This window comes from Lolium perenne, chromosome 5 (genome assembly GCF_019359855.2).
Source record: "Lolium perenne isolate Kyuss_39 chromosome 5, Kyuss_2.0, whole genome shotgun sequence".
Taxonomy (NCBI): Eukaryota; Viridiplantae; Streptophyta; class Magnoliopsida; order Poales; family Poaceae; genus Lolium; species Lolium perenne.
Window position 1 is genome coordinate 19,982,029 of NC_067248.2, and position 12,002 is coordinate 19,994,030.

General features: G+C 47.0%; 1 protein-coding gene across 1 annotated transcript; it reads right to left on the reverse strand.

Annotated features, from left to right (window-relative positions):
* Positions 1-7,780: 7,780 nt before the first annotated feature.
* Positions 7,781-10,803, reverse strand: LOC127298833 (probable WRKY transcription factor 74). Its single transcript, XM_051328693.2, has 4 exons — positions 10,651-10,803; positions 9,421-10,315; positions 9,215-9,340; positions 7,781-8,594 (listed from the first exon to the last, which is right to left on the reverse strand). The coding sequence occupies exons 2-4, from the start codon at positions 10,203-10,205 to the stop codon at positions 8,450-8,452; spliced, it is 1,056 nt and encodes a 351-aa protein (XP_051184653.1). The 5' UTR covers positions 10,206-10,315; positions 10,651-10,803; the 3' UTR covers positions 7,781-8,449.
* Between the last annotated feature and the right edge of the window lie 1,199 nt (positions 10,804-12,002).

Below are 12,002 nucleotides of genomic sequence, written 5' to 3' on the forward strand. Positions count from 1 at the left end.
TTTTTTTGCATTTCTTTGTTGGATCATTGAGATCTCTTTAAAATTCCCGCAACAACGTGCGGGGAATCATCTAGTTCTATATGTGGCAGGTACCTCCAACTGTAAAATCGTTTCCTTCAACAATGTACATTTTGTTAAACACATATTAGTGACTTATCTCACTTTAACACACATATTTCCTACAACCATGTGCACCTTACATCTTCATGTCGGCACAATGACGTGTAGAGCCTCTCGTCCTCAGACTTCTTCTCCGGCTCCGACTAGAACCAATTCGACCATTGGCCGGGAAGCACCGAAAAAGGTGTTGTTCGGCCAGATTGCCCACTTGTCTGCCGGGGTGTGTCTTGGTAGGCGTACTGCACGTCTGCGCATCTTCGTGCTCCTGCGCGAAGAGGGCAACCCAACAGCTAGAGGCTGGCGCATAGTGTTCTATCGCCATTCCTCTGACTGTTAAACAACGATACATATGCATGTATACGTATTGTATACAATACGACATGTATTTGTACAACTATGTAATGAAAAGAACCCTACCCAACGAGGCACATTGGGACAGCCATACCGTTTTCCTACTCATCTTTACATGGTATCAAAAGCAACGATCCCGACCTAGGGTTTCCGCCGCCTCACGCTTCCGCCGACGCCGTCGTTCAACCTCGACGTGGCTGCGATGGCCACTACCTCTTCAACCTTGATGACAGATGTCTCCATCTCTGCCTTCACTTCGTCGGTGCCTCTCTCTGCGCCCTCGATCTCCTATGTGCTGCCCTCGACACAGCTGAGCGCCGGTCTCGGAGCGCCGCCGCCGCAGATGGCTGGCGCGCCGCCGCCACAGATTCCTGGCGCGCCCCTGCAGCAGCCCTCTGGCGCGCCCCCGCAGCAGCTTCCTGGCGCGAGCTCGCATCAGTTTTTTGGCGTGCCCCCGCAACAACTGCCTGGCGCGACGCCGCCGTACCCTGGCGCGCCACCGCAGCTGCCCGGGACGTTCCCTGGCGCGAGCCGGGAACAGCTTTCTGGCGTGCCTCCGCAGCACCTGCCTGGCGCGACACCGCTGTACCCTGGCGCGCCGCCGCAGCTGCCCGGGACGTTCCTGCCCGCCCCCGTGACCTCCTTGTCAGGCGTGACGAACGCGTCGTCTTCCTCGCTTCCAGGAACGATGGGAACTATTATCTCAGACGCCGCCATCTACACCTACGCACTTTCTTCATCCCTGAGGTATCAACACATGATGGGCTTTCCCGGATACCAAACACCGGGCTCCTTCCCTCTTGGGCTACAATTTCACCCGCAGTCAGCGCCAATGACTTCTCCATCAACATCTGCATATGGTGCCAGCTCCTCCAACCTTCCACCAAGTCAGCTCCCCATGATGCCATACCATGCCGGTTTCTTCCCCAACCAAGTGCCCTCCAGTGTTGTCACGATCACGTCGGCCATCACCATCAAGTTGACAAGTGATAACTACATGTTCTGGAGTGCACAAGTTGGACCGCTACTGCGGAGTCATCTTCTTATGGGCTATGTTGATGGATCTCTTATCTGCCCCAACCCACACATTGTTGCCAGTCATGCCGGTAGTCTACATCAGCAGCCAAATCCGGCGCACCAGCATTGGATTCAGCAGGATTAGGCAATTCTATCAGCCTTTGTTTCCTCCATGACTGAAGGTGTACTTGGTATGATCATGTTCGCAGCCACCTCACGTGAAGCTTGGGAAACTCTCAGTGGATCCTTTTCCTCTACATCCCATGCACGAGCCTCGGCAATTAGGCAAGAGATGGCAGACTTGAAGAAAGAGAACAAGATAGTGAATGTTTACTTTCATCAGATGAAGGCACTAGCAGACTCACTGGCTAGTATTGGGATGCCTCTTCGCGACGATGAGTTCATATCCTCTCTCCTTGCTGGCCTAGGTAACGAGTATGATGCTTTGTTTGAGGTGGTCAATGCTCGAACTACTCCTATGCAGATTCAGGACTTGTACTCACAGCTTCAGGCCACCGAGCAACGCAAATTGGCGCAACTCCGCAATAGTGGAGGAAGTGTTCATTATCCTGCTACACATGTTGCTGCTTTTAGAGCCTCTCGCGGTGGACCACGACCTCCCGCACCCTCTTCAGCGCCCAAGGTGACGCCTACTCCCAATGCGCCCAAGACAACCACCAGCCGTGGCAGCTTGGTGTGTCAGCTCTGTGGGGTTCCCCGCCATACGGCGTCTAGGTGCTACAAGATGTTCAACCGTGATTTTCTAGGTGTCGGCAATGATGGGAGCACTACTAAGAAGCAAATTTCCATGGCAATGACCGCCTCTCATGGGTCTTCTGGCACTCCTCACACTGTATACCCGGCGTGGTATGCAGAATCCGGCGCCACGCATCACTTCACTCAAGAGCTGGACAAGCTCACCACTCATGAGCCCTACCGCGGCACCGACCAGGTCCACACAGCCAATGGAATAGGTATGCGCATTCATAATATCGGTCATGCTATTTTGCCTACTCCATCCTCTAAGTCTGTAGCTCTCAATAATGTCCTTCATGTTCCTCATGCCAGTCGTAATCTGCTGTCTATGAGTAAGCTTTCCTATGATAATAATGTGTTCATTGAACTTCATCCTCATGATCTTTTTGTCAAGGACCGGGACACGACTGCACCCATTCTTAGAGGTCGTTGCAGTGGAGGTCTCTACGAGATTAAAGCCCCTGTCATCAAGCAAGGACTTAGCAGCGCCAAGGTGTCTCGTGATATGTGGCATCACCATCTAGGACATCCAGCCATACAAGTAGTTCAACATGTTCTTCGTAGTCATGATTTACCATCCCTTCATGAGTCCAATAAAATTGAGTCAGTTTGTGATGCTTGTCAACAAGGGAAGAGTCATCAGTTACCTTTCTCCTTGTCTACACGTGTAACAAAATTTCCCTTTGAGATAATTTATTCTGATGTATGGGGTCCTGCCCATATGTCTGTTAGTGGACATCGTTTTTATGTGAGTCTTGTTGATGCTTACAGTCGTTTCACTTGGCTCTATCTTCTTAAACATAAATCTGATGTCTATGATGTGTTTCTTCAATTCCAACAACATGTTGAACGTCTTCTTAATCGCAAAATTATTCATGTCCAAACTGATTGGGGTGGTGAGTATGAAAAACTCCATCCTTTCTTTCATAAATTGGGTGTATCTCATCGTGTGTCGTGTCCTCACACACATCAACAAAATCGCACTGTTGAGCGCAAACACCGTCACATTGTTGAGACGGGTCTTACTTTGCTTGCTCATGCTTCTGTTCCCTTGTGTTACTGGAGTGATGCTTTTGCTACAGCTTGTTTTCTCATTAACAGGCTTCCTAGTCGCACTATCAACATGAAAACTCCACTTGAGAAACTCTTAAAAGAAACACCTGACTACACCTTTTTTAAGGTCTTTGGGTGTGCTTGTTGGCCTCATCTTCGCCCTACAACTATCATAAGCTTGAGTTTTGGTCAAAGAAATGTGTGTTCTTGGGTTATAGTTCCCTTCATAAAGGATACAAGTGTCTTCATATTCCCTCTAATCGAGTCTACATCTCTAGGGACGTTATTTTCGATGAGCACGTGTTCCCATTTGTCAATATGCCCAATTCACACACCTTGCCACCTGTTTCGGAGTATTCTTTGCTCTCGGCTGACCAATTTATGGATGTTGCACATGCTGCCCCGTTGCTTGTTGACCATGGTGCAGGTACTGGATGAGGGGGATGCCTGGAAATTTTACTCCCGCCTTCTCCATCTATTCACGTCGATCATGGAGCTTTGCATGGCATGGCCTCGGACTGTGTTCAGCCATGCATAGAGCAGCCGGCTCCCCTGGCTCGGGCTGCATGCAGCCATGCACTCAGCCACCGGCTCCTCCTGTCTCGGGCTGCGTGCAGCCTTGCACCACACATGTGGCTTCACGCGAGTTGGCTCGCATCTTGGGCTCCGCTCCGCATGCATGCAAGGAGATGGAGCTGTCTCCCGCCTCTTCTTCGCCAACGCCAGCGCCAGCCCACGCCCACGCCACGCCACGGGTGTTGTTCCCTGACTCGCCTGTCAGCGCCCGCATGCAGGAGAGCAGCAGCAGCAGTTTCAAAAACAGCAGCTCCACTTCGTCTCCTGACTCCCCGACAGCAACACAAATTGACTCTCCAACTGGGACATCATCTTCATCACCTGAATCAGTCGAACCAGCTCCGCCACCTGGACTTATTACTCGTCTACGTCGTGGTATACAGCAGCCCAAACATGGCACCGATGGCACGGTTGCTTGGAGTTGTGTTCTTGCGGCATATACAACGCAGAAACACACAAATGAGCCTCGTGATTTTAAAGAAGCCCTTCACATTCCTCATTGGCGTGATACTATGGAAGCTGAAGTCTCTGCGCTTCAAGCAAATGGTACTTGGCAACTGGTACCTCATGTCCCTGGTATTAATCTGATTGATTCGAGGTGGATCTTTAAGGTGAAACTGCATGCGGATGGTTCTATTGAGCATTACAAAGCATGTTTGGTTGCTAAAGGGTACAAACAGCGCTATGGTTTAGACTATGATGAGACCTTCAGTCCTGTGGTCAAGCATGCTACTATTCGTCTATTGTTGTCCATGGCTCTTTCTCATCGTTGGCATCTTCGTCAACTTGATATTCAGAATGCATTCCTCAATGGCTATCTAGATGAAGTGGTATATATGAGGCAACCTCCAGGTTTTGTTGATTCTGATAAGCCTGGTCATTACTACAAACTTGTCAGATCATTCTATGGTTTGAAACATGCCCCTCGTGCATGGCATGCCTGTCTTAGCTCTGTTCTTGGTGTTCTGGAGTTCTCACCTTCTGTGGATGATACATCTTTGTTCATTTTTCGCTGCCTGGATGTCATTGTTTACTTGTTTGTCTATGTTGATGACATTACTGTTCTGAGCTCTACTGTTGCAGCTATTCCTAGGTTGATCAGTCAGCTTCACTCAGAGTTCTCCGTTAAGGATTTGGGCACTCTCCACTATTTTTTGGGGATTGAGGTTTCTTCACCGACCTTTGGCAGTCTTCTTGTTCGACAGCGCAAGTATGCTCTTGAACTTCTTGCACGTGCTAATATGCTGAAGTGCACTCCTGTGACCACTCCCATGGCATTGTCTGAGCGCCTTTGGAGCAATGATGGTGATCCACTTTCGTCTGAGTAGGCTACTCATTATCGTAACATTGTTGGTGGACTTCAGTATCTCACAGTGGCTTGTCCTGATCTGTCTTTTGTTGTTAACAAGGTGTGTCAGTACCTCCATGAGCCACGTACACCTCACTAGTCTGCAGTTAAACGTATTTTACGTTATGTTCGCTACACTATTAATTGTGGCTTATAGCTTCGGTCATCATCTTCCACTCTCCTCTCGGCGTTTTCAGATGCAGATTGGGCCGGCAATATGGATGGCAGGCGGTCCACGGGGGATATGCTATCTTTTATGGAGGGAATTTGATTGCCTGGAGTGCTCGTAAGCAGGATACGGTCTCGAGATCAAGCACGAGTACACGGCTCTTGTTAATGCTACAGCTGACGTTGTTTGGGTACTGAAGGAACTGGGCGTTGTTCAAGTTCAGCCTCCAGTGCTATGGTGTGACAATATTGATGCTACATAGTTGTCATCTAATCCAGTTTTGCATGCTTGGACAAAGCATATTGAGGTGGACTTTCACTTTGTTCGAGAGCATGTGTCTAAAACGCAACTTCAAATTCGATTCATCTCTTCAAAGAATCAAGTAGCAGACATCTTTACTAAACCTCTCCCTTTACCTTTGTATGATCATTGTAAGCGCAATCTCAATCTTTCCCTAGTTGAGATTGAGGGAGGGTGTTAAACAACGATATGTATGTATGTATACGTACTGTATAGGACACGTATTTGTACAACTATATAATGAAAAGAACCCTACCCAACGAGGCACGTTGGTACAACCATATCGTTTTCCTGTTCGTCTTTACACTGACATGTTTTCTAAGCATCGGGCGATTTTATCGTGGTGGGTGATGCCGATGAGCATAGGGGGCATGGATACGCTGCCTCGACTTATTAGCCAGTCGCTTGGTAGCTAGCAATCTGGGTACACAAGGATGCCAATGGTGACAAACTCCCACGCCTCCACAACAGTGAGGCTTTTCCGGCCTTAGTTGTCGATATGGCTCAAGTCAGCCAGCGAGTCGTTGCTTAGCATGGTGGTGGCTGGTGGGTGGCGCGTGGAGAGATTAGGCGTGGGAAGAGAAGGCGAGGAAGTGGCAACATGGCTAGGATGTGTGACATAGATAAAGACGGTGTTTGTGGCCGGTGGGATGGTAGGTCGTCAGCATTAATGATGCTGGCTTGTGGAGAGGCATCGACATTGGCGTGTCCGAACATGTCAAAACACCTTTTGACATCACTAAATGTCGGGGACTGGAAAAAAAAGAACACGCCCAAACTTCTGGGGCTCCGCTGGAGACCCCTTTTTTTGGGTCCTGGCCCCCATTGGGCCGATCGGGTGCCTGGAGGGGCCTCCGTTATGCTCTAATGTGACACTATATATTGCGTGTACGTGCACATATATATTTGGGTCGTTTCCATCTTCTATAAGTAGCTTGCACGCAATACTTATTTTGACTTGTCCAGCGACTTCATTGGCTGGCTATATATGGGTTCCTAGGACTTCCGTGCAAGACACAATTAGAACGGCTCTGTAGCGAATAGACTGGTCACGATTTATTATTTCTTCCTTAAAATAGGATATTGGTAGGGTAGCCACCAAGTGTCCAAGTTGTGGACCGTTTGCCATTTTTCTTAAGTGATTTTCACCATGGGAGCTGTCCGCATTGAGTACCAACCATTTTCATCATTTTGCTGAATTAGCTGATGAAATTATAAAATAAAAATTGCAGACCGACATGCATGTAAGCATGTTGGTGTCAAAAAGACCTCATGTCAAACATCGAATTTAGCTGTCTCTTCAAGCTCTTTTTGCTTGCTTGCAAATAATAGATGTCAAGGTGGCAGGTTAGCATGTCATGTCCTTCAACAAGAGATTTGACAAACATGGAATCCTACCTGAAAAAGTGGACGTACGTTTCCTTATAATTATATGGATGTATATATATTATATACTGACATCCATTGAGCTCGTTCATTATGTCATCAGGAGATAATACTGTTGTTAACATACTTAACGCGCTTAACGATATGATGTTACTATCGGTCTGGTGTATTTGATGATGTTGCTTCAGATGATGCTACATGTACAGATGATGCTTGAAGCTAAATCTTCTCCTTGAACTCCAAACACCAGTAGTACTATGTTAGCCGGATCCGATGCTTGAAGAAATACACTTGTTTATCAAATGCTAGATCTTCTCCCTTAATTAAGGATGTACTTATTGATAGCTTAAAGACATCCTAAACTTAGTTGACCACGCAATTGATCACCGGTTGGTGAAGCATTTTTGTCCGCTGAACTACTCCAATAATAGACGTTAGCTAGATCCTTTGGCCCACACGACAACCAGATACTTAGCACTCCATAATTGTATCAACAAGACCCCATCTTGTAAGCATGATGAGGTAACGCGTCCAATTCTCAGCCTCTACTTAGGTGTGTTAAAAAAAATCTTAACAGTTTCTAGCATAGGTAATCTTAAATTTTCCGAACTAAATGTGCTTAGATTTGCATAAGTGTTGACAAAAAGAGTCCTCGGAAATGAAACTTGTGGTAGAATTCACTCGTGTGAGTGAGGGTTCTTCAATTATGAAACCATGATAGCACGAAGTCGATTTCAAAATCATCAGCATGGAAAGCTTGGGACAAAAGTTGTAGCATGACTGAGAAATCATATCAACTTATTACACCTGTTAAGTAACATATGGTCCTCCTACTGTGTGTCAGTTTGTCAATAAGAGCACCTTTAATCCCGGGATGATGATTCTTCTGCGAAAAGAAATCTCATCTTTCAATAAAGCAAAAGCAACATACAGAGGCAAGTCAGTGCAAGTAAACTTGCGCACGCTAAAAGCCAATCTCGCCATCCTTTTCCAAGCTTTACACAACGCTCCTCCTTGTTAGCTTCCTTTCTTCAGATATCCCTTTCAACTCATTCAAACACGAGCAAAGCTCAGCTGTCACTATCTAACAGCATGTTCTTCTCTCCAAATCATCTCTCGATTGGATGTGTCACAGCTCAGAGCAGAGTAGAAGAACAGCTTGGACGCCGAAACCGTAACAGCATGTATCTGGGGAAGGGCCACCAGGGCAGCTCATCAGATTCCTAAGTGGTCTCATGTTTGTTGCTCCTACTTTCGCGATTCGGAAGTCCTAGCTTCAATTTCGCCTGACCAGTCCAGCAGTATCTTTCAAATGAGGCACAGGCCTCGGCTTTGGTTTTCCTGAACGGAAAAGGCGACTATCGGCGGGTTGTCTAGGTCTGGGCGGACTGTGTTGGCAGCCGGTTATGGTTGTGCTCGCCTTCGTACGTCACGACGAGCATCTCCGGCTCATCCACGCACCGCTCGACGTGCTTCCTCGCCGGGCAGCCCCTAACTGTGCTGCATTTATAGTAGCCCCTGCATTTGGTTCAAGTGACCGGGCACAGTTAGTCCTCCATGTTGACACAGGAAAGATTTGGAAAGAGGTACAGTCAGCGGTCGACAATGAGCAGCATGTGCTTGCTTTCATGGTATAGCTACATTTTCCTACCATTTAGGGCAGACAATTAAAGCTTAATATGAGGTGGGTGAACAGGAGCCATCAAGATTAGAATGTGGATTAATAAGCATGTCAATCAAACACATGTTCCATTAAGAAGTAACCTACTTTAGATCCCCAAGACTGATCTATTTTTTCACATAGACAGTAGTACAAGAAAGAGTGATAGACCAACATGATCCACTATATAATTAATTGTGCTAGCAACTAAGGTATCAGTGTCTTAGTTGTAGAAGAAACTTGGTGCTAAGAAAAGGGAGAGTGTAGTGGGGGATCCACAAATAATTATTCTACAGGTAAAGGAACACAATGAGTGCTCTGATGCAGATATGCCATCTTTGATGGTACAACATGAGGAAAAATAACATCATGACTATAATGGATTTGATGTATATACAATTGTTAGTTGACCAATGTCGTTTTTAAGGAATAATAATAATACACATATTTTAAGCAACTAGTTGATATTCTTTCATACCTTGGATGAGGGGAACCCTTGATGGGCTTCTGTCCATACTTCCGCCATGAGTATTCATCCGGTGGTATATCAGATATTTTGTTGCTAATGGCAGGCACTTTGATCGTCCTCTTAATTCGCAACTTCCTGCAGAAAAGTAAATCATCAATCAGGTAAAGAACGGAATACACAACCCCAAGAAAAGAACTACAAGAACACACTTTTACCTTCTCTTTGAGCAATGACATTTGCCAGATGTGGCGCACTTGCCACTGCCGTCCTCACATCTGCCCGTACACCGCCGCTTAGACGCGCCATGTCGCGCATTCAATGGATCGCTCGCAGACGGGCCACAGATCAAATGCATTGGCGGCTTTCTGTCCAAGCTAGCTACACTGCCATCCATGCTCAGGGAGGACATGAAAGACCTGGGCGACGATATTGTCCCAGTGGCACCACTGGGGCTATCAAACTTGAGGCTGATGGAGCTGTTGCTCCTCTTGAACATCTGGGCCTGTAACTTCTGCTGCTGCTGGAATGGAAACCTATGTGCAGTGGCACCGAACTGGAACTGCACAGACAATGGCTGGACCATCTTCGGAGGGCCGCCGAAGTGGTGAGCACTCTTGCTGCCTGAGCTGACCAGATCCAGCCCACGCAAATCAGGTGGAGACGCGCCGAACAAAGGCCGTGCCGAACCGGCAGATGTGGATGGACTGCTACCGGAGATTAGCATCCCCAATGGGGTGTTGCTACTGCTCTCCAAGAAGCCTGTCTGGTTCAAGAACCCCATAGGCTTCCTTCTCCTGGAGAGCCTGACTTTAGCATGCCCTCCTCCTCCGATGCCGCCATTGCTGAGGAGGGAGACCACCTTCCTGAACTTGGCACACGCCTCGCCCGTCTCTGCAGCTATGCTCCTGAGCAGGGCCGGGTCCTGCTGCTGGGAGAGCAAGGCCAGCACACCGTGGCAGCTCTCCACCGCCGCCCTGTTCGCCGCTTCCACCTCCTCCATGGCCCAGATGAAATCAATGGAAAAGAAAATCCAATCCTTTCCTGTTGTTAAACTGTTAGTCTTGCGCAAGCAGCTCAGCTTCTCGCAATCCTCGCCAGGAGCAGCAGCACCTGTGCATCGCACACAGAGGAGAGAAGGAAGAAACAGATCAATACATAGACAGAGCTCATCCATGGAATGCTCACATAGGTCGGACTTTTCATAGTAGAAAAAAACAAGCCGGTTTGGGGACTTGGAATAAGCCGCCCGGGAACTGGATCGGTCACAGGAGATTCCGACGGCGGCGCCAAAAAAAAAAAAGGATTCTTGGCGTGGAGCTTCACCGAGAACCCGAAGAGGGCGGGCGCCGCCGACAAGACAAGATTCCGCGGCAGATGTCCAAGGAAGACGAAGCCAAAGCACACCCAAATTCGAACCGGAAAAAGGACCGCGGAAGCGAGCTCACCTGCGATGGATGGCGTGCGGGGGCGTGCCCCATCCTCAGGTCACGGCGTTCCGGCGGTGGGGATCGGAGCGGAGGGAGACGAGGAGGGAGGAAGGAGCGAGAGGAGGAAGAGGAGCGTGTCTTGTACTGAGAGCAGAGCGCGGAGGAGGAGGGTATAAATGTGTAAATTCGTTGGGTGTTGAGGTGTTAACCATGAAAAAAGAGGAAGGATCCGGTCGTTATCCATCGAGGTCAGCGAGGTCAACGACAGGGGTCGGTGAGGGAATCTTTTCGCTGCGCGGTTTGTATCGAGCGCAAATATAAAACTTACTAAATGGAAAAAAAAAAGTAAATAGGAATTTGGATTAGGTGTTTGGAATGTTTCAAAAATCGGCCTAGCCCGATTCATCGTGAATCAGATGGTTACGGATAAGATTTTGGCATATTGGCTGACTTATCAATGAAATTGATATTTCAGCCGATTTTTTATCTAATAGTTGAAACTTAGGCCGATTTCACTCTAATGATCGATACTATGGCCGATTTTGAGAGAAATTTTGCTGACATTCGGTATCTTAGTCGATATTTTCGTCCTATAGTCTTGTAGAATTATGCATTAGCTCAAATTTCCATTTTATTAATTAAAATGCAAGAAATCAAGGTAATATGCTCCAATATTACTTTACATAGTATATTATAGAGAATTTAGTGCCCAAAAATCGGATTTACAAAAAAAAAAACTGATAAATAGTTGACCGATAGCATTGATTAATTGGTTGATAAGCGATTGATCTTTATTTTAAGGTTGATCGATAAGTTAACGATTTCTTGAATATTGGGTACTTGCACTTTCGAACATGGCTTGCTGCTATTTGTTATAGAATGGCGGTTTGGAATTAGTTGTAACTTGAGTTAGATACTCGGTGTGTTCCAAATTACTTCGCATATCACCTTTCAATAGGATGAGTTTTACAAACAGTTCACTTCTGTTAGGATGGGACTTTTGTGATACAAAATCATAACAACAAACATATATTTCAGAGTCCCTAGAAAAACAAATATTTCAGAGCACGAATTTAGAGGTATCAATTTTATGCCACTTAGGATATACGGTAATAGAGTGATTGTTAGCTTATTTTGAGAACTCTACCCTTTATTACTCAAAGAACAATGTTTACATCAACACCAGACTTCGGAACCAAAAATGCCAGCCTAAATTATGGTACAAACAACCCCTAGCTAGGGTATGAGCATCACCATTAGAGCGCCGCTTCTCATAAGCAAAGTCAAAAGACTAAAAATTTCAAGACGGCGCTCTGATCTCACGAACAATCTGGCCATATGATCTGAGGGTATCACCACTTTGAATCTTT